Source organism: Sphaerodactylus townsendi, linkage group LG13, assembly GCF_021028975.2.
Source record: "Sphaerodactylus townsendi isolate TG3544 linkage group LG13, MPM_Stown_v2.3, whole genome shotgun sequence".
NCBI classification, from domain to species: Eukaryota; Metazoa; Chordata; class Lepidosauria; order Squamata; family Sphaerodactylidae; genus Sphaerodactylus; species Sphaerodactylus townsendi.
In genome coordinates this window covers 46,440,718-46,463,677 of record NC_059437.1, presented here as the reverse complement: position 1 = coordinate 46,463,677, position 22,960 = coordinate 46,440,718, and the positions used below count along the sequence as shown (strand labels likewise).

General features: G+C 47.1%; 1 protein-coding gene across 4 annotated transcripts in view; it reads left to right on the top strand.

Annotated features, from left to right (window-relative positions):
• Positions 1-22,960, top strand: part of CHFR (checkpoint with forkhead and ring finger domains) — a 32,451-nt gene that overhangs the window by 4,889 nt on the left and 4,602 nt on the right. For 2 of the 4 annotated variants that reach the window (XM_048513992.1, XM_048513991.1), the window contains exons 4-17: positions 88-197; positions 1,829-1,888; positions 2,240-2,452; positions 2,910-3,077; positions 3,991-4,147; positions 5,352-5,506; positions 7,081-7,243; positions 14,628-14,770; positions 16,740-16,859; positions 18,467-18,550; positions 19,325-19,395; positions 20,245-20,332; positions 20,810-20,917; positions 22,246-22,318. In XM_048513992.1, the coding sequence (XP_048369949.1) occupies positions 88-197; positions 1,829-1,888; positions 2,240-2,452; positions 2,910-3,077; positions 3,991-4,147; positions 5,352-5,506; positions 7,081-7,243; positions 14,628-14,770; positions 16,740-16,859; positions 18,467-18,550; positions 19,325-19,395; positions 20,245-20,332; positions 20,810-20,917; positions 22,246-22,318 (1,713 nt within the window). Of the gene's footprint in view, positions 1-87; positions 198-1,828; positions 1,889-2,239; positions 2,453-2,909; positions 3,078-3,990; positions 4,148-5,351; positions 5,507-7,080; positions 7,244-14,627; positions 14,771-16,739; positions 16,860-18,466; positions 18,714-19,324; positions 19,396-20,244; positions 20,333-20,809; positions 20,918-22,245; positions 22,319-22,960 lie in introns of those variants that run through there. The other 2 variants (XM_048513993.1, XR_007246012.1) reach the window with 2 other exon arrangements.

The window sequence follows — 22,960 nt, the reverse complement described above, 5'->3', positions numbered from 1 at the left end:
TTTCTTTTATCATTACCTCCCTCTTCTTTCCCGCCCTGCTGATCATAAAGATGTGTTTTTCTCAATTCTTCTCTCTATCCTTTACAGTACAAATGGAACGGTTATCAATAAACAGAAGGTGGTGAAAAAGCAGAGCTGTCTTTTGCAGAATGGAGATGTGATCTACGTTGTTTACAGGAAAAACGAGCCAGAAAACAGTAAGATTATGCTTTTTCTTAATTGGGTCTTGTGGGGGACAGGGAGGATGGATGCTTCCTTGTGAAACGGAATGGAAGAACACGGGCAGCCCAATCCAGATGAAGGGGGCAAATGGGTTTTAGGAGCAGTAAAGGGTCACATCGATGTGTTTGCCTCCCTCCGCCAGTGTAAGGGGGACCCATGCCAGGGGATAGAGTAAAGATGCCAGTGTCCCGGTGCCCCACAGCTTGGTGGCGACCAAACACAGAAGTGGGTGCCATTGCAGAGCTACACTGGAGTCAGAGTGGATGCTGGTGTGGTGAGCAAGATGGAACATTCCTGGAGGTGGAGATTATTTTAGTCAGCTTCCACTGGCATTCCTGCCTGGGAACGCCACCCTCTGAGCCTGGCATAAGCCTCGTTTGGCTATGGGGCAAATCGGGGGCAGAAGAATTTTAAACTTCTCTTCCTGCCTGCGCTACCCAAAGTCCCCTTGGTGGCGGTGCATTGCTACTAACACATAAAACACGTCACCCACTAGGCAGCCAATTTAGGTTTGGTATTTCTTATATATTATGGAACAATGTTCATCACATACAATTGTAATCATATATCTATCTCATATCAACAGAATTTCATCATTCACTGTTGTATCAATTCTGTTGATATGAGATAGATATATGATTATAATTAATAAATGATGAAGCATTGCTCACTAATATATAAGAAATAAACCTAAATTAACCTAAATTAACCTAGTGGAAATAGCGATGTTTTATACATGTTAGATCTGCCTGTTACATTAGTTAGTTACCTTGTTACATTTCATTATGGTGGTGCATTGCTGCCTTTGCACTGTCTCCAGCTGCTGCAGCTATTCCCCCACCCAAATCTGGATTGCGCTGTGAACCTTTCTTCAAGCATGTATAACTGGACACATCCGTTTGTGCACCTTTTTTCACTCATGTTATCCCTGCTCTTGAGATAGGAGATACAAGATTGGCAATTCTAGTAACATACCTGTTTCAGAAGCCAGTACAGAACATTCTGTAGCAGAACAAACGGCTAAACTTACAGTAGGAAGAGAAGACCCTCCTGTAGCAGATGATGTGGGATGATGTGAATGTTACTGCTTCACATGTAAACTTTTGGAGAACATAAGTGCAAATTGCAATGCACTTAGGTGCAAAGTCAAGAGGGGGAGGCTAGAGCACAAGCAGTTCCTGGTTCAGTCTGTGGCGACTCCTGATAAAAGCTCTTTGCCAGCCAAGTGTTGGAAAAACCTTTCCGTGCCCAGAATCTTGGAACACTGTTGCTGGTCAGAGTAGATAAGAGCATTCTTCTTCTGCTAAAGGCAGCCTGACATTTGAGGGAGGGGCCGTGGCTCATTGGCTGAGCATCTGCTCAGCATGCAGAACCATCGGTCCTTGGCATCTCCAGCTAAAAGAACCAGGCAGTAGATGCTGTGAAAAACCCCTGCTGAGACCCTGGAGAGCAAGTACCGGTCTGGGTAGACAGCACAGGTTGCGATGGAACTAATGTCTGATTCAGGACAAGGCAGCTTCATGTTTGTCCGTAGGAAAGGAGCTGTACCTCTCCTGGTAAATGTTGCCTACTGACAACCAGTTTAAATGGTCTTCTCTCCTTTCAGATGTCGCTTATCTCTACAAATCCTTGAGCCCAAAACAGGACCCAGCTAACGAGCCAGTAGGTGAGTGAAGCTATTAGTTCGAGACCAGCAGGCATGGGGAAGAGATGAGTGGTTCAGACGAGATTGCAAATGCTTTAACAGACCAGGTGATCGGGAGCAACAGCCGCAGAAGGCCATTGCGTTCACATCCTACATGTGAGCTCCCAAAGGCACCTGGTGGGCCACTGCGAGTAGCAGAGAGCTGGACTTGATGGACTTTGGTCTGATCCAGCTGGCTTGTTCTTATGTTCTTATGACAGTTTCATTGCTTTCAGGGCTGCTGGGCTTTGTGGAATCCTGGTTCCTCAAAGCCTCAGCCCATAGAGGTAACTTGTCATGCAGTGGAGGTTCTCTGTCCTCCCTTTCCCCCAGAAGTCAACATTGAAAGCCTGTGCCATGCGACCAAAGATACCTCAAATACCGGACAAAGCAATGATGGGACCTCAATGGTGCTGCCACCGTCAGCTATTCAGCCGCGCTTCGACGACTCACAGCCATCCACTTCAACATCCAACCTCTTTAATGCTGCTTCTACCTCTCCCTCGGAGTTTGTCTCTACTGAGCAGGATAATCCCTCAACGTCTGGTAAAAATCTAATCCACCCTAACATTTCATGATAGTTAGCAGGTGGGTTGTGTTTCAGGGGTGGTAGAGAAGGGGTGTCCAATTCTGGCTCTCCAGATGTTCCTGGACTACAATTCCCGTCAGCCCCTGCCAACATTCTGTCTGGGGCTGGTGGGAATTGTAGTCCATGAGCATCTGGAGGGCCAGAGTTGGATACCCCTGAGGTAGAGCATCTGCTTTGCATGTTGAAGGTCCCAGGTTCGGTCTTTGACATTGTCAGTTAAAAGGATTAAGGGTGGCAGACACTGCCCATGACCCGGGCGGGGGGGGTACTGCCAGTCAGAGCAGATTAAATAATGATAACTTTCAACTTAATTTGCATTTCCTGTGTAGTTGAACTCTGCACTGTCACTCGTATATTTCCCTTTTTTCCTTGTCTTGTGGTGTCTTCGCTCCTGTGCTGCACTGCCCGCCCTAGAAACGTGTTGTCCAAAAGAATCATGTGAACAAGAGCAGCCAAATGTAACTGCTGAACCTCCTGACCTTCTTTCAGGGGTCAAAGAGAAATTGGTATTGCCGACACCGGAGCATAAAAGCAGGACCGAAAAGGAAATCTCTGAGCCTCCTAGGAAGAAAGTAAAAGGAGGTTAGTAAACAAAGATTTTTCAATGGAGAGCTGCAGCCAAATATGTATCATCTTATCCTTCTCACTCATATTCTATCTACACAAAACTCTCCCTCTCCTTCAGCCCCAGATCATTTATTTCACCCTTGAATTGTTCCTACTTCTGTGGCCCATCAGCCTCCCTGTCCTTATCAATTTTCCCTCCCTTTTTTTCTAGCCCCTTTGTTGTTACCCATGGTATCCTGCCTTCCACTCTTCAGTTTCCTCAGCACCAGACACAGCAAGATACAGGATTTGGATAATCAAAGCTTGTTTTCTTGAGAGCAGTGGTAGAAATTTCTAGTCTTAAGTTTTCCAAAGAGAATCTTTAAAAATACAAAAGCATGTTTTGTGAAGACTGGATGGAGAGGCAGTTGGAGAAAGAGGAACTCTGCAGTGCTGCACTGGACACAGTGCCCTACTGTTATCTGCACTGCCATTCAGTGGCCTGTCTCTCTCCAAGCTCCTGGCATACTACCATTTCTTCTGGTGGGTGACCAGCTCTGGCAGCAGACTGCCTCTGTGGCACTGGGACAGCTTGCAAGTTGAGGGACCTCTCCTCTGGCCTAGGCCGAGAGAGGTACTGCAGCCTTCAGACCAGGAGGGTCAGGTGACTTGAGGAGCCAGTAAGACATTACTAACTGCTTTTTCTGACATGGTTGTTCACTGGAGGTTAAATGGTTCCCACCTGCTTAGCCCCCTACCCCCCCTTTGAAAGGCTGAGGCTTCCAGAAGAGCCTTGCAAGAGATCCTCTCTACATGTGCCGTCTCCACACTGCACAAGGTTGAGGCCAATCTTGGCATTTGAGCCCTAATGTGCTAGAGGTACGTTGTGTCTATGTGTGCAGACAGCTGTTCCAATACTGCGATTGTGACATATGTCCTTTCCCTGCAGATGGTGATGCCCCCTCGTGTCTTCAGGTGTCTGTTCCCAATCAATGTGCAATTAAAACTGGATCTGAGGACACAAAGTCGGCAAGTGTGAAGCCAGACAAAATGGAAGAAACGCTTACCTGCATCATCTGCCAGGAACTGCTGCACGACTGTGTCAGGTGTGGAAGGCTAGAGTCGGGTCTGGGGGCTGAATCTTGCACAGTGGTGGCGGAATTTGGGATGCCAACTGAATTCTTAGCAAATAGAAGAAGGAGCGGGGAGAGGCAGGAACTGATGACTTCTTTATATCCTCCTCTTCTGGAATCAGGTAGCTCTTACGTTGCTATAGTTTTCACCTGAGGTGACCCACACCAAGAGAAAGCCAGCTGGGCACGGGAGTGGTTCATGAGTAGAGAAAGGATTCAGTATCTGTCCCAAGGCATTGTAAAGCACAAGCGGGCCCCTGTTTTATAGGAATTCGGTGCCACTTATTGGAGTTGGGATTTTAAAAATGGGACCCAGTAGACTTGGACCAGCCAGACCAGCTGGAGATCCCCATGCAGGCTTATCCAAGTGTGCATTACATTTGGCTCTGCAGCTAATGAAGATGAATGAAGATAGACATGGAGCCCTCAGTTTGCAAGACCTGAGCAAGGCTGTTAACGATCTTGGAGGCCACTGATTCATAGGGTCCCTGTGAGTCGGAAATGACTTGACTCACTTATCGCAGACACACACCAAATGCCAACTTTACAGGTGGCTGAGAGAAATTCCAGGAGTACAGTTTTTATTACTTTTTTATAATGCTTTATTTATGTTGTAAACTGCCTTGACCCCTGACCTGGATGACCCAGGCTAACCTGGTCTCATCAGGTCTCAGACATTAAGCAGGGTTGGATGGGAGACCACCAAGGAATTCCAGGGTAACTGCAGAGCAGGGCGATGGCAAACTATCTCTGTAAGTCTCTTGCCCTGAAAATGATGTGACTTGATGGCACTTTACACATGCATGCACACGCCTTGAGTTCCATCAGAGGGCAAAGGCAGCCAACAAAAGTTTTAAATAAATAAAAATAATCAAGAAAATGCTACCAGGATCACGTAGATGCAAACTGCCTGGAAAAATGCTCCAGGTCCCAGTGAAGTTGTTGTGGTTGGGAAGGGACCGTGGCTCCATGGCAGAACATCTGCTTGGGATGCAGAAGGTCCCAAATTCAATCCCTGGCATCTCCAGTTAAAGGATCAGGGAGCAGGTGATGTGAAAGCCCTCCACCCAAGTCCCTGCAGAACTGCTGCCAGTCTGAGCAGACAGTATTGACCCTAATGGACCAAGGCAGCTTTGTGTGTTGATGTATTGTTTGTTTCCCCTCGCTTTCTCTCCAGTTTGCAACCTTGCATGCACACCTTCTGCGCTGCTTGCTACTCAGGGTGGATGGAACGCTCCTCGCTCTGCCCAACGTGCCGCTGCCAGGTGGAGCGCATTTGTAAAAACCATATTCTGAACAACTTGGTGGAAGCTTATCTCATCCAGCATCCAGGCAAGTGGAAAGCAAGCACGTTTTTGCAGTTAGTAGTTATCACCCATGCTGTCTGACTCAGGAAGTGAAACGTGTTCATATTGCATTCAAGACAACAAGACTCTGGGCTGCATTTGGGCAACAGAGTAAATCTTAATCATAATCCTGTGCCACCCTGGGAAGAATTTTTGGTGCCAGAGAGCTGTGGTTTGGAATGTCCAAAGTAATACTGAACTGGCTGTTGTGGGTTTTTTGGACTGCATGACTGTGGTCTGGTAGTTTTTGCTCTTAATATTTTACCTGCATCTGTGGCTGGCATTTTCAGAGGCATGTCACAGTAAGAGAAACGCATTTTACTGTGACATGCCTCTGAAGATGCCAAGAAAGATGCGGGCAAAACATTAGGAGCAAAAGCTACCAAACACAACCACACAGCTCAGAAAACCCACAACAGCCAGTTGACTCTGGGTGTGAAAGCCTTTGACAAATAATAGAGTACCTTTGAACGCATGCGAAGTTCTTACTGCTGCAGTAATTATAGCTAGCTTCCATGCATTTGAAAATACAGCAGCCAAAAGTTACTTGGAAGTGGAGTTCATATCCTGTGTGTATTTTTAAAGACATTTTACTTTGATTATTGGCTTTGAAATAGATATTTTAAAAATCTTCCTTTGGCCCTTTTTGTATCTTGAGTTGCAGCATTAAGCAACTGAAGACTGAGAATGCTAATAAAGATCTCTTTTCATTCTGGAGTAGTATGTAGAATCTATTTTAGCCCTGGGTGTATGTATACATCTTTTTCCATGCTAGGGGTGCAAATTGCGTGCAGTAAACATAATCCCACACTACTGCCAGTATTCCTTGACTAGCATTCCTGCTGCCTTTGATCTTATATCCTTTACCTTGTTATGCCAATAAAGGTTTTGTATTGTATTGTATTGCTATATCCATTTGGCAGCAGTACCAAGTATTGTTGGGGGACATAGAACACACATAACAAATATAAATAGTTACTAGATGCTGTAGCCACAGAGAGTTAGATTATTTGCAACAAACATGTTAGAATTCTGAACAGCCATTCTGAATCAGCTTTTCTCCCAACTGTTTAAGCCAATGGGGTACAGCGGTTAGAGTATCAGACTAGGATCTAGGTGACCTGGTTCAGATTGCCGTTACCTGTCTCAATGTCACGCCCTGGCTTTTCTCAGAGGTCTCTCATCCCAATGCTAGCTTAGTTGAGGCTGAGACTGCATGACTGATCCAAGGTCACCCAGCAAGTTCCATGGCAGAGTGGGATTTGAACCTGAGTTTCCCAGATCCTAATCCAACACCTTCGCCACTACACCACACTGGTTCTCTGTGGCTCTGTAAAAGAACACTTCTACCACATGCACAACATTCAGTCCCTGTCTTCTCCAGTGCAAGGATCTTGGATCGCAGGCTTTTCTCTCTTTGGATGGACCAGATGGACCAATAGTCTGACTTGGTATAAAGGGAAGGAGGAACATGTATGCCTCCCCTGCGCAGGATCAAAGGAAGGCGGGATAGAAATATGACTGCTTCAGAACGTTGATAATGGTTTCTTGTGTTCCTAGATAAGTGCCGCAATGAAGAGGACGTGCGAAGCATGGATGCCCGAAACAAAATCACTCAAGACATGCTTCAGCCAAAAGTGAGGCGGTCCTTTTCGGATGAAGAAGGCAGTTCCGAAGATCTCCTGGAACTCTCCGACGTTGATAGCGAATCCTCAGATGTTAGGTGAGGATGTTAATGGTCATGGATATTGCATTCTGTCCTCCTTCAGAAATTCTCAGTCATAACTACACCCATTTAAAAAGATATAGCATATCTAGGGGAGAAAGCCAGTGCATCTCAAGGGGGCAGAGTGGACCTGAGAGATGTGGATTCAAAGCCAAGGAGTTGGATAAAACCTCTATGCTTGAAGGCAGTATATCTCTGAATATCAACTGCTGTTAGGGTAGTAAAAGGAGTCTTTGCCCTCCACGCCCTGCTGTCGGTCTTCCAAAGCATCTAACTGGTTGTACTTGATGGACCTTCGGTCTGATCCACTCTATGGTCTCCCCTCTATGGAGGGGATCCACTTTGGATTCCCCTCTATGGAAACCGCAATAATACCACATAGTATGTAGTCGACCCACGCGGTCAGCGTAAGAACGAGACGAGACGCGGAGATAACATCTGGTGGAGATCGCCAGCAGCGGGAGACCGGAGGTCCGTGTTCCTAGCGAGTCTCCCGTCTGCCGGTTCCTGGCACCTTTTATTGTTACTCTATCAGTGCAGGAGGGAGGTGGGGGGGAGTTCGGGAGAAGCGGAGAGTCGGGGAGATCATCATGTGATACATGATCTCATCTGGCCTACGTCGCGAGGAGAAGCGTCTGGCGTCTAGGCCTAATCTCTGGGGGCAAGACCATTGTCCCTAAGCCCGGTGATTGAACAGACAGTTCCGACCATTGACTCATGCAGAGGATGAGGAGTGGGGAGTGCGTCGCGACCGGCAAGGCCTTGAGTCCGTTAAGCGTCCCAACGTTCTACTCTGACACTACTGGAGTGCGGCAGTGCACTACCATCTCCTCGCACATTTTAAGCGGGGGCGAAGCATTAAGGGGTGATTTAAGGGCCAGCTTGTCTCCCTCCGCCCGTTTGGTCAAGTTGGCCAAGCTGCTTGTGCAACATTAGAACTTAGTTTGCGGGGTAGGAAATCTGAGGTTTCTTACACGTTACAGGCAATATTAGACCAGCATTTAGGCAGAGGCAGATCCGATAACCAAGGCGCAGGGTAAACCAGTACGGAGCTGTACAGTAGCACTCAACCACCCTCAAGCCAGCTCAGGGGCTGACCACCAATAGAACCAAAACATCATACTTCCAGATTAGATGCAACTTCTTGCAGCTCACTTTCATGTGGATCAACTGGGAATTATCAAAGTTAAAAGCATGTGGCCAACATTCTCACAACTTGGTGATGTAACAGCAACAAATGTCAATAGCTGACGATTGTCTAGGGGTGCGTGGCGAAGTTCCTGCTGCTTTCAGGCCAGGGCATCAGGCGGTGGAGATAGAGTTGATAGACTTACATGAGGCACAGAATAGCCGGCCAATAGTCTCTGCTATTGTAGGAGGCGAGTCAGGGGACTCCCCACTAGGGAAGTTGGGGAGGCAGACTCAGCAGGAGAGGCTGACAGCGTCGCTCCGACAGGAGGGTCCGAGGCAGAGCTGGGAGGCAGTGGCGTCGGAGCTCAGAGTGAGCCACAGGGGTGGAGACAATGGTGAGGCGACTGAGGCAGCAAGAGTTCGGCAGTGGTGGGAATGTAGTTCGCGTCCTCTCCCACTTGAGTCCAGAACCAGCCCCTAGGGGAGCAGGATGTTTCGAACAGGGGGAATGTCCTCCATGTGTGTACAGTTCCAACTGGCGAGCCGATGAATGGGCAGGTGGGTTCCCCGTTCGGCTGCGCCCGATGCGAGGCGCAGGTGTTGGACTTCGTGGTTACTTGACCGTCTTAGTGACAAAGGAAAGAGCGCCAACCCGGGGTTTGGGCGGCGGGTCCCAGTGGTAGCTCATAGAATATCCCTGATGGATGAGGCATTCATGAAGGGCTCAGCCCAGACTCGCTAGGAAGTCTCGGGTGCTTGCAGACTGAGGGAGCAGGCAGGAGCTCAGCAGGCTCCCGACTCCTAGGTACACAGCCCAGGCAGAAAGGTAGAGGCGTTGGCAGCTGACAGCAAACTGCTCCCAGATGTTGGTCTGGGCTGAAAGCTTGCCAGGGGTGGCCGGTCGCCATCGACTGGGAGGCAACAGAGCAGGCAAGGATGGTGAGTGCAGCTGAGTTGGTGGTGATGATAGCAAAGGCTGACACAGAAGGTTCGGGTGTCTCCGGGTGGTCTTGCTGGCGCAGCAGCGCTAGGAGCCTGGCTGGTGGTATGCCAGCGTCTCCCAGGTCATTGGGTCTTTGAAGTTGGCATGGCGTTCCTGCTGGGATGGCTGGGCGGGATCCTCTAGAGATCGTTCCATCTCGGGATAGGGTTGGTTTTCTCCTGCTGGCATACATTCCATGGGTTAGCCTGTCATAGCCCGGTCGGGAGTCCACACGAGGAACCTGTGGGAAAGAGGGACTGAAACACACCCCTTTTCCCAGGTTCACGGGGAGGGCGAGTCCCGCCAGACTCAGTTCTAGGCGGATGGCGGGGAGGGTGGGGTCGAGAGTTAGTGTTTAGATTTAATGGGAAGGAAGAAGGCTTGTTTGCAGCCTGTGAAGGTTTGCTGTCCTGGCTTCCCCTCCTGGGGGCCGCCACACTCCCTCTTTGCTTTAGTTGTTTGACAGGGGAGGGGCAGGTGGCTGACCCTGGTGAATTGGCTTCAGGCGTCATCAGGAGTGGAGTCTGGCCCGAGGTCCGAGCCTCGAGAGGAGGAACAGAAGCGAGTCCACCAGAGTTGTGGGTATGCATACTTAATCCAGCAACACAAGGGGCTTTGGAGAGGCACCTTTGGGGGGGATAGGTGCATCGAGGGAATAGAAGCAATCCAAGTGATGAGCAAATTCCTTGCACAAGAGGAGAAAGGAAGAGTTTCTTTGCAGGGAGTTGCACTTACACCGTGACCTTGGTGGCTAATGCAGGAAGCTGGATGGTACTAAATTTTGTGATCCAATTATCTTGGGAACTGCCGTCCGAGAACCGCTCATAAAGAGGCGGCCCTCGGCGGCATCCCTAACCTGGCATGGTATTGATAAAGCTGCCAGGCTGGGCAACTCACTAACTAACCGGGTTTTGGGTATTAAGTATAATGGCGGCAGCCTTTTAAACTGGGGCCTATTGTCCTGACAGTGCTACTTGGTATCAGGACCAGACGAATTTTAATCCAGGGAGAACCCATTCAAGCCAGGTGGCCCTCCCAGCACTAGTCGAAGAAGCAGAAGGAGAAAGGGGAGGAAACAGATTTCCTGTGGAAGTGGGAGGCAACTTGGAAGACACGATTGGAATCAATGATCCATTGGCGGCTTTACCCATCCAGACCAGAGTGGTTTAACCTGACTCATGGGGTCTCTTCCCCCAGAGATTGACATGGATGTCTAGAGCGATGGGGCTGAGCTGCCGCTCACCGAGGTCCTGGGCTGTTGACCGTGGCTTGGTCTCCGTCCTTGTGGTTTGTCTCCCACCCCCAGATGTGCGGGCAAACCTCCGATTGGCCACTGGGTGAGGCCACTTTCGGCTGCTCTGATAGCGGTAACATCAGCCGGTGTCCACCAGGCCCTTGAACTTACATCCTTCTGTAAGCGACCAGATATGGGCCAGGAGCTCCCGATAAGTGTCTCCACACGCTCACGGCGGTGGTGTAGGCTCACGCCATGTTGGCTGCTGGGGCTGCGTAGCCTTTATTGGAGTGGCTTAGCGGGCAGCGCACATAGGGCAAGAAGAATCAACTGGCGCCCAGCTGGCTCCAGCCCGAGGCAGCCCTGTGGGATGTTTGTCCAGACCTGGGAGGTGGATGGGTCCTTAGTGCGTGGAGTGCGATCACTCCGGGGGCGATGAACAGTCCCTGTTCAGCAGCAGAGGCCTTTGGCAGCACTGTGGTGTCCCGGTAGGGATGGGCTGCGTCATACTAGGTTGGGCGACAAGAACCTGGGGGAACAAGAGATGGGCTGGTGCATCTTGGCCGAGATGCCACGAAGGGTGGTTTTGGCAGGGGCCTTGGCGTTTGGGTCTGCTCTAGTACTCTCCTCCTTGGTCCTGGGCTGGGGAGGCAGCCCGGTGGGAGGTTTCCTGGCCGGGCAGTGCGTTTCTCCAATGCTGGAAACCCTTCTACAACTTAGCAGTGGGCACCCGGGTTTTGGGTGGCCTTCTCCTCCCTGGGGAGGACCCTCCTCCAGCTCCGGGGTTGTAGGCCCCAAGACTGCCTACACTCCCTTCAGAAGTGTCGGGTCTGCCGCGGATTGAAAACCAGTCATCACAAGGACTGTCTCCGCCCGGTGGAGAGTGCTGCGAGGAGGCTAGCAATTGAAGCGGAGGGACAATGTCCTAAGCAGAGCCTTAAGCATGTCGACCAGTTAGGGATTTTTTGCCTAGGCCATTGATTGCCCCTCTTTGACCTCCATGGAAGCGTTCTCCTTTGCGGCATGAGGGAGCTTCGTTTTGGAGCCTCCCCTGCGCTATCTACCTGCCTCTTGGCTTCCTGGAGCCTGTTCACAAATTCAGCATGGGGCTCTTGGGGCTTTTTTGGGATGGAGGAGAAACTCTGGGTTAGCTGGCCGGCGTGGGGACTTTGATAAATGCCTTATAGAGAGCACTCAGAAGGCGACCCGTGGGGTGGCCTCAGGCAGGATAATCTGATACGTTGGGGTTGGCAAAAGCATGGCTTAAGTAAAGCTGAGGCGGTGTAGGCGCCCGCCAGAGTGGCTGCTTTCTGTTGAAGCATTGCTGGCGGAACTCACTTTCCCAGACCACAAATTCTTGGGGCTCCAGGAGCATCACGCGAAGGTGGTTTCAGTCATCTGGAACCATTAGGTGGTTCCTTCGCGATGAAAGCTTCCAACATGCCTCTCCGCGTAGGGCTGTTCGTCCGCGTGCTGCGGGCTTCGGTGGAATATTATAGCTCAGAGTGATTTTCGACAACCCATCCGGGCTGTACATCCTCCTCGTTATCTGTGAAGTGGATGGGGCACAATCTCAAGAATATCGGCATCGTCTTCCGTCAGGGTTTTCTTTCTTCTGCAGATCGTGGCTATCGTTCCTGCGAGTTTCGAAACCAGCGCCATTACGATGGCTGGCCAGATGCAGTGAAAGGAAGGCGGAGCAAGGGGAGGCTGACTGAGCGGGAGGAAGTTGAAATGGGTGAAGGGCGAGGGGGGGCAGAGGACAGGCGTCCAATTTGGTGGATAGAAAATTCGGAGATTAGAAATTGAAGGTGAAGATCCCGAAAGGGCTGACCTACAGCAAAGGGGCATGGGTCTACCCAGATGATAAGCTGACAAAACATTGTCTCCGCGTCAGTGCTTGGCGACATCGGCCTTGAGGGGCTCTGTCTTGAGAAAATGCGATGACACAGTCATAAGATTCAGTATTACCTCTAGATTTTCATGGACACTGAGCTTCAATCTCCTCAAACCAATTCGCCAGCTCCAATTCTTCACAGGGGACCCTGCAGCATTTCGTTAGCAGTTAGATCAGCGTGCTTGTCATAAGCCCTGCTTTTGCAAGCTCCCACTCACCGGTGTTCCGTCCGGACTGAGAGAGTGTCCTGGGGTGCGTGTCTCTGGATCACGCCGATCCAGAGGACAGGGCGCGATACGGCAGTGGTCCCCTGGATCGCCGATCCAGCGGACTTGATGCTCGGGAAGCCCCTGACGGTGAGCAGGGTGGAGGTTGGAGATTCGGGTTTCGGCGCAGCATTCGACCGCAGCCGGTCCAATGATAGAAACCCGGAGCGAGCCGGAGATAGCATCCTGGTGGAGATCGCCAGCAGCGGAGTCCGGAGGTCCGGTGTTCCTTAGTCTCCGTCTGCGGTTCCTGGCACCTTTATTGTTACTCTGGCCAGTGCAGGAGGGGAGGATTGGGGGGAGTTCGGAGGCGGGAGGTGGAGATCATCATGATGCATGATCTCATCTGGCTTCACGATGTGGAAGGCGTCGCAGCGTCTGGGCCTAATCACCACCTGGGGGCAAGACCATTGTCCCTAAGCGTTGGTGAAACAGGTATTCCACGACCAGTGACTCATGGGGGGGGATGAGGAGTGGGGGGTCGCGATCGACCGGCAAGGCCATGGGTCGTTAGGCGTCCCAACGTTCTACTACGGCACTGCTGGGTCGGCAGTGCACTACTACATCAGTAATTAATTTTAAAATACTTATTAAATGTGAAATATAATTGTGTGGGGGGTGCTATCTAGTCCCAGCCCACTTACGATAACCCAGAGGGTTTTCAAGGCAACAAAAATTCAGACATGATTTGCTATTGCCTGGTTCTGCATATGAGACAAACACGGCAGACTTCTGAATGGCAACCAGTGCAGTCCTGGTATTCCTTGTTGGTCCCCCATCCAAATACTGGCCGTGGCTGACCCTGCTTAGCTTCTGAGATCTGACGAGCTAAAGCTTACTTGAACAATAATAAAATGGAGCACCAGAGTGACTGTGTTGTTTCTCAGCTCCTGTACTACTGCATGTTCTATCTTTGAGTTCATTGCCCCATTTTACCAGCACAGCAATCTTGTGAGGTAGGTTATGTGAAGAGAATGACTGTCCATGCATGAAATACCCTTACACTGAACCAGACCATTCACAGCCATCAAAGTCAATATTGTCTACTCAGAGTTGTAGCAACTTTCCGGAGTCCTGGACAGAGGTTCTTCACATCACCTACTCTCTGATCTTCTACTTAAAAAAACAAACCGGAGATGCCAGGCAGATGCTCTGCCACTGAGTCACAGCCTAGCCTCTCCTCATGATTGAAGTTGGGATTTGAACCAAGGTCAATGTAGTCACTCTAACCACTAAGTTGCCCTATTTTTGTCTCTAGCAGAACATTTCTTGACATCCCTGTTTCTTTGGAATTCCTTTTACTGAGATGCAAATGCAGCAATAGTTAGGTAGGAGTTATCCCACCTGCCTTCCCTCAAGCATAGTTACATCTTTTAGTTTTACTTTTTAGCCAGAAATTACTGTTTAATTTTAGGTTTATTTACTTCATTTATTTTCTCCCCAGTGGAGACCCAAAGCAGCTTATACTATTCTCTCCATTTTGTCTTCATTATATTCCTCTCCACTTTGTTCTGAGGACAATCTTGTGAGGTAGATTAGACTAAAAGTATGTAATCGGCCGAAGATCACCCTGCCAGCTTCCAAGGCACAGTGGGAATTTGAACTGGGATCACCCAGATCTTAGTCCGACATTCTAACCACTACAGCACACTAGCCGTCTCTGAGACTGCTCTTCTGTAGTCCAGGTGTCCTGGCTTCATGCCCTGTGTGCCAGCTTCACAGAATTATTTGCTGGAAATAGGATGCTAGACCGGCTCGTCTAGATCAGTAGGGCTTTCTTGTTATGCTGGGCAACAGACCAGTATCTGATTGAATTCCCTTTGGTTTTCCTGCAGTGGTTCCAGCAAAATAACTACATCCCTCTTTTTCAGCCAGCCCTATATCACATGCAGACAGTGTCCAGGATCTCGTCAGCCGCCGGCTCAGCCCCCTCTCTCCTCGGGCCAGGAAGGAGACATAGCAGCAGTGCAGACTTTGGGGGATGCCCCATCTACCTCTTCCAACTTTCCAACAGGTCAGTGTGACGAGGAATAACATCAAGGTCTGTAATAGACACAATTTTTTTGTTCTGCCAAAATGCTTGCTCTTTTGGCAAGACCCATCCAGTTTTGCAGTGTATCTGCACAGGCTGGGTTGAGAGGAAGGAAGCCTTAGCTGTCAAGGTAAAACCAAATTCAAGCCCAGTGGCACCTTAAAGACCAAATATTTTTTCCCAGAGTATTAGTTTTCAGAGTATTAGTCATGAGACTGAAGCTCACTACCAGATGCTTATCTTGCAAAGTGAGCTTTGAATTGCGACAGCTTATTTTCTGGAGGAAAAGTTTTCATTTGCAATGTGATACTGGACTTGCATTTTGTTTGGCTACTATAGATTAACCCTGGTTAGCCCAATCTTGTTAGCTTTTGAAAGCTAAGTAGGGTCAGTCCTGGCTAGTATTTGGATGGGAGGCCACCAAAGAATTGCAGGGTCACAATGCAGAAGAAGGCAGTAGCAAAACACCTTTGTTAGTCTCTTACCTGGAAAACCTTATGGGGTTGCTGTTACTTGATGGCCTTTTGCACACAGCACCATGATTGATGAGACTAGGATTTTCCCATTCCATCTGTCTGATGTCATCTCCACAGAAGAATCTAGTGCCCAAGTGTACTTTTAAGAGTTTTTGTTTGATGGATTACATTGCTCTTGTATGGCTCATAGCCCTGATTTGATCATTGATTTTCAGCCTGCGTTCCAAGGAACTCTGCGTAACCCTGTTCAGCCTATCAAGTGTTCCCTTATAAAATCATCAACGATGACAAAAATTTCCCCATAAAAGGCACAATTACAAATCTTGAAGGCTTCCCAGAGGGAGCCTCCCTCTACCGGTCTTTCCCTGTAAGGGACAGTTGCTAATGAATATTGACTTGTGTTGTAGGGCATGCTCTGTATTCATGGTGTTATATGGTGAGGCTCATCAGAACTGATCAAGCCCTATATTAACAGAAAACTTAATTTAATTTAATTTTTTAAACTTTAACCTTTTTGCCAACTGGTCTTCAGAAAAGGTTATAAAACCGACCCTCATCAAAAGACTAAATTAACAATTTAAGTTGTTACTACTTGGGTTTTTTTTACCAGTGTAACTTTTTCACCAATTTGTTTTGCTTTTTTTGTTATATTTTATATCTTGCCTTTCTTCTGTCATGGAACTGAAGGTGGCTTTCCATAGTTACTTCCATCCAGGCATTGTCTAGACCCAGTCCTGGTTTTGCATTGGATCTAGGCTAAATTTTCTACCAGTGGAATGGCACTTACCCTTGATTTCCATGTTGCTGCTCTGAGCAGTAAAACAAAGGGCGGGTCTACAGCAGGAAAAGGGAATTGGCAGAAATTGCAACTTGAGTCTGGATTCAACCATGGATGTCTGCTAGGCCAGGGGTAGGGAACCTGCGGCTCTCCAGATGTTCAGGAACTACAATTCCCATCAGCCTCTGTCAGCATGGCCAATTGGCCATGCTGGTAGGGGCTGATGGGAATTGTAGTTCCTGAACATCTGGAGAGCCGCAGGTTCCCTACCCCTGTGCTAGGCGTACCTGAGGCCTAGGAATGGTTAAAATAGCAGCATAACCAGTAACACCAAGAAAACAAATAACATACTTACCAAACAAAAGGAACTAGGTGCTGTGAACTCAGGAGGTCTGAAAAGATGTTGCCAGGTGCCGAAAAGATGATGAAGATGGTACCAAGTAAATGTATCTGTAGAAGGAATCCCATAACTGGGGCACAACCACTTAAAGGTCCTTAATTGCTTTTCAGAATGATCTGTGAGTTGCAGGGGTTCTGTGGGAAATGGAAGTAGTTCCCTTTGTAGATGGATTTTGAAAGGATTATGAAATGGTTTCAAAAACTGAGGACTAATTGGGTTCGCTGCTCCCACCCGTCTCTCGTCATGCCACAACTTTTTGTTTTTCTTATTTGTTTGCTCTCTTCTCTTCAAATCTAGCTGTCCAGGAGTATGTGTGTCCTTCTCAAGGAAGCCATGTGATCTGTGCATGCTGTTTCCAGCCAATGCCAGACCGCAGAGCGGAGCGCGAGCAGAATCCACATATCGCCCCTCAGCAATGTAAGCTACAAATCGTTACGTTGCTTTGATACAGATTTCTGTCAGTCCTCTCGGTGTGTGCTTGCACTGTTTCTGTTGATCGTTCCCATCCCATGTAACGAAGGCTTACTTCTCATTGAGGTAGAAAATCTGGATCTGGCTATAAACCCATTCTCCCCAGCCCCCAGCCCAACTTACACACCTTGTGGCCATGATCCAAATGAGTTTCCTTGCAGCTGGAACTTCTTAAAAACTACTATCCACTCACAGATTTCCCAACCCCTTGACTGATTAAACGCTCAGTGAGAACTAGGCTATTAAAAATTAAACACACTTTTAAAAAAGAAAATAGAAAAAAATTGCCTGGAATGAACTATTTTCTTTTTAAGACCTTGGGAGTTATTGGGACTTGGCTGCTTACAAAAGAACATTTTCTGCATTAACAAAATGGAAACTCAGAGGAGGCTACAAGATCCATAGTCTTCTAAGTGATGCCCTGAGACTTAGATGCCATTGCATCAAGAAATCTCTAATCATCCCTATTCCAAGATCATCATGGTCAGCTCATGTTACTCCAATTTTGCAGCAGCTGCATTGGCTACTGATTAATTTCCAAATCCAATTCAAGATGTTGGTGTTAACCTTTAAAGCCCTTAAGAATCTGGGACCCTCATACCAACAAGGATGTCTACAGAAGTGCCTTACCCCTGCATTCCCTTCAGCCATCTGCTCGATGCCTCTTGCAGTCATATTTCAGGTTATTGTTATACCTGGTCCAAACATCTCAGTAAGCAAAATCAGAATGAATTGTAGCTCTGTGGTGTGCATAACCACACTCAAGAAGCAAGATATAACAAATTGGACCAGTTATAACACCAATCTGAAAAATGATTCTTGATGGCTTTATTTATTCCATTAATGATGGGGATTATCTAGTTAATGAACTGGCCCTACTTCTTCTGTGTGTTTTAAAACCTGATCAGAAATGTTATAGTTTGTATTTTGGATGATGTCACTTTATGGTGTGTATTCTAACCATTTGTACCATTAAGGAATGCCAATTGGCCAAATTGCCTTGGGTATTAATAAGAGGTTTTAATTATTTGTAGTGTATTAACGTTTTGTTCATTTAGTATTTATTCTGTTATTAGGCTTTTTTGTCAGCCTTCTTTGTTGCCTAGTGTTTCTGGGTTGAAGTTTTTTTTCCTCCCTTTTCTATTTTGCTAGAACTTTGGAATGTCAAATGCGAGGGCAGGGGGCCACCGCTGAGAAGGCCCTGTCCCATACGCCCATCAATCTAATCTCTTTTAACATGATCACAAGGAAAGTCTTGGCAACTGATCCCATATCACAGACAAACTCACATGAGTCGAGGACAGGCAATTGGTGTCACCTGTCTAGTTTGCTCCCAGTTTTCTGCATCCCACAGTTTTCAGTGATCCATTATATGAGAGGCAGGGATCAGGAACCCACTATGTTTTATGTGCCCAGGCTGCACATTAGTGTGTTTGTGGATGACTTTGGGGTCCCTTTTCGTAATCCAGTGGCTTGCAAACTTATACTGTGAGACTCCTCAGTGTGCTAAATAACTTATGCCAGAATCTTTTTTCATGGTTATGTATTTGCAGGCACCATCTGTCTACAATCCTTTTGTCACTTGTACTGGGGCTGCACTCGGGTGGCGTGTTTTGGCTGCTTGGCACCATTCTGTGGTAGGACGGCAAGATCATTGTCTTTAAACAGCCCCTCCGCCGCTTTTCAAAACTGGTTTTGCACACCGAAAATGCTTTTCACTTGCGTATGATGTGAAAAGCTCTTGAAGGGCTTGGGCTCCAAAATCCTTTCAGCTTGGTGAACTCAAGTTAATATTAGCAAGTATGTTAATTTCTTAGCTAAGCTTGTTCGGTTACTTTGAGAAATGCAATTTAGGTATTTCCTCACAGCCTAAATTGACATTGGAATGATCCAGCCCAGGGTCTCAGATCAGACCATTGCCCTTATTTGAAGCCATTTTCCAGTTCTGCACATTCAGGATTGTAGATTAATGATATGAGGTCTGTCTTAGTTGCAAGGGAACATAAGAATACAAGAAGAGCCATGCTGGATCAGACCAAACGCCCATCAAGTCCAGCATCCTGTTCACACAGCAGCCAATCAGCTGCCTCAAGGAAGCCCACAGGCAGGAAGACTGCAATAGCATCATCCCACCTGTGCTCCCCAATCAACTGATATAAAGAAGCATACTGCTTCTGGTACTGGAGGGAGTGGATGCCCATCATGACTAAGAGCCTTTGATACCCCGTCCTTCATACATTTGTCCACTCCCCTTTTAAAGACTTCCAAGTTGGCACCACGAGATGTGGTGATCCACATCTTGTGGCAACAAGTTCCACAATTTAACTTCCTTGTGTCTGTCCTGAATCTACAAAATACCTCTCAGATATGTCAGGGCAAAAATAATTTTCCCCTGTGCTTTTTAAAAATAGGGATAAATCTTGGTGACAAGTGTCTAGATGGCGTCCTTAACAACAATCACTATGAATCAGATATTTTAAAGGTATGATTTGTTTTTATTTGTTTAAATGTCAACAGATCTGCGCTAATATTTTCTGAAGCGGGGGAGCCGTATCATTTTGAAAACGCACATAAAATGAGCTTAAAACGAATCCCTTTTCATTTTGGTGAATTGTTTTGTGGGGTGGTGCTACAGAAGAAAGCAAAAACGTTTTCTCACTCAAGAGCAAGGGCAGGAAATCTTGCCCTCATGCTGATTTGGCTCCGTAATGTGACCATGTTGCCCAATCTAATTGGCTAGGATAGCCTCAAGTGAGGGAAAGCTTGTTTTTCTCTTTAACTTTAACTGAAGCAGTCATTGAAAGGTGCTGAACAGCACATCAGAAGTTGGCCAAGAGAAAATTTATGTTTGGGTCTCTGCCAGTTGGAGATCTGCATAAGTTTAGCATCCCTGTAACAGGCTGTTCATTTGGGTTTTTAAAAAGTAACTTTCTAGTTCTTATGGTTGCAGCATGGAATGTGGGGGGTGGTGCACACCCAGGCTGCTTAGGTGCTAAAGGTGGCGGTTACAGTGGCCCCCACAGCTCTGTACCTCCTGTAGGTGCTACTTTTCTAGTGCTATAAAACTGACCAATGTATATTCCCTTCTGGCTGTTGCAGGATTTCCTATAGGAGCTAAAAGCACCAGACCATGGCCACGTAGCCCAGAAAATCCACGATAGCCAGTTGATTCCACCTATAAAAGCCCATGTTTCCTTCCTTTGTGGTTGTTTACACCCAAGTCTGGAGAGACTAGGAGAGACAGAGAGTTATCCTGCTCAAGAAAAATAATGTATTTGATGTGGGGACCTCAAAGGAATCCTTTTAACTAAACCTTTTTTGGCCATTCTAGGATTACCTGGCATCCAGGAATTTGACATGGAAAAACATGTTGAATGAAAGTCTCCTAGCTCTTCAAAGAGGAGTTTTTGTATTGTCAGGTAAACTTCTACTTTTCTTTCCAAGTTGGCTTTCTGGTCTGTGATCCCCACTGAATAAGTTTTAGTTGTTCTCCCAGGTTTCAGTTCTTCCTCTTCACTTGCCTTCAGAAGGAGATGTAAGAAGCTGCCATTTCAAATTGACCTTTGACTTAGCCAGCTTCACTATTGGATAGTCAGTTCTATTGTATTTTTCTACTCTAAGATTTGTTCTTTTAGGGACTGTGGTGTTTAATTTATAAGCTGCTTTGAACATTTGGAAAGGTGGCCTACAAATGAGTAGTGGGCTACCGTTCCTTCCGTTGTGATGGGATCCTGTGTACTTCCCATTGTGAGAATAGCTGGAATACAAAAAGAACCTTTTGGTGCCATAAGTATATATAATCATGGCTATCTCCCTTTGAAGAGAGATTTCGCCTTAAGGATGTTTAGAAAATCTTCTTTTCTGCTCTTAAAATGCAAACTCTGATTCCCTTCCAGATTACCGGATTACTGGAGAAACGGTGCTCTGTTACTGTTGTGGCCTCCGCAGCTTCCGTGAACTGGCTTATCAGTATAGGCGGAATATTCCTGTTTCTGAATTGCCAGGTATGAAGAAATTATTGTTGAGCGGAAGAACTAATCTGTAGTCTTGAAAAATATTTGCTGTGGTGAGAAGCTTGTCCTATAGGTGATTTAGGGAGCAATCCTGAACTAGGCTACTCAGAAGTGAGACCCATTTTATTCAGTGGAGCTTACTCCCAAGAAAGCATTTTTAGGATTGCAGCCTTCTCCTTGTACTGCAAATGCATCACTATTTCTATCAGATGATCAGTGTTACCTAATAGGGCCATCCAGAGGCAAGATTGGGATTGGATCTTTCCCTGTGTGGGATGGGGAATCTCTCCAGGTATACAGAAAACCAATTTGTGTGTTACCCAAGGGAGGAAGACACTGATTCACACACTCTGACTAATGCACTTTCAATCTACTTTTGCACTCATTTGGAAGTGGGTTTTGCCATTTCACAGTAAAATCCAGTTACAATGTTCATTCAAAGTACATTATTCAGAATGTGTGAAAGCAATCATTGTGAGGACTGAACATGCTCCATCAGGAATAAAACGTTAAGAGCAGTTGAATGTCTGTTGAAGGGAAAATGGAGCAGGGCAGACAAAAGAAATCATCTTGTTCACGACACTGAGAGCTTACAGTTTCTAAAGGGAGGGGGTGTCCACATTTTCTCCTGTACCTGGCAATTCCTCATGGGCCCCCGGTTTGTTTTGTTTATTTGCAAGAGTTTCTGATAGGGGGATTAAAACATCATTGCAGTCTCTTCAGAAGTGTAGCCAATACTAATTTAGATTAGATCTTAGTTTCTGCACTGATGAGAAATTCTGTAGCTAGCCCATCACAAATCTGGGAATCAAATCAAAATTGTGCGGGCGTGCAATAATGTTGTCACATCTCCAGAATTGCAGTTAGGCATGAAGAAGCTGCAAACGTTTTAGGAACAGGAGAAAAGAAGAGGACTGAGAGCGCAGATATGTGCCTTCTGAGTACGGGAAGTACTCGTATATCTTCTACCCTACTATAAGAATTGATGAGATACTGCCATCATATTTTTCAAATCTTGCACACACAGATATGAGAGCCAGCTATGATGGTGCTTCCTTTAAAAACTTGGAAGTAATGATTATCAGCCTGCCATTCAAGTGGTCGTTTTGCTTTTGGATAAAGTAAATGTCGCCGATCCTCATGGAGGCAGAGAGAAGGCTGAAACCACTAATCTAGAAGGCAAATAAAAGGAAAACAGTGGTGATTTTGCCCCTCAACTCTGACAGTCCCTGTTTCTAAGTTATTGGAGAGTAATTGTTTTTGTGTATAATGGTTGTACTATTCAAAATTCTAACCTGACACTTTTTCTTCTCTTCCAGTAACTGTGACATCCCGCCCTGACTGCTATTGGGGGCGCAACTGCCGGACTCAGGTCAAAGCACACCATGCCATGTGAGTTGTTTCCCCTTGCTCCCGCCACCCTTGGAACATAAATTTTATCATGTACCAGACAGCAGCACATCCTCAGCATGTGTGGAGAGGGGTGAATGAAGCAAGTCCCCGCTACACTATCAGCATTGATGGGGCCAAGCTTGCCACCCCTATCCCGCAGCATGTGGGGCCAAGCAGAAACCTCTTCTCTTCCCTGGCCCGTTTGTTTGCTGGCACACTAACCTTTTTTCAGTTAAGACCCTGCATTTTTTTTGTAGCACAAGACAAAACGTTTTATCCCATTTTAAAATTCCCTGCATTCCTCTCCGTTTCTGCAGTCCCTTCCAACTCCCAGAAGGATTATTCCTAAGATCCATGCAGAGGAATATCCATGTTGGCCAGTGAATGGCTGGAATGGGGAGGGAGAGGGGGATAATATCAGCCTTTTTCCTTAGCACAGCCCAGCTTGCCAAAGAAGAAGGATTTAATTAATAAATCAATTTAATATTCTCATCTTTTGTCACTCCAGCCCATGCCACTGGTCCTCATGGCTCCTGCCACTCTAGGAATGATGGTTTCGGGTTGGAAGGGGACTTCAGGAACAGACAGGGAAACTCCACATGGCCTCCACAGTCTAGTAAGAGACAAGCCATCAGAAGTTCA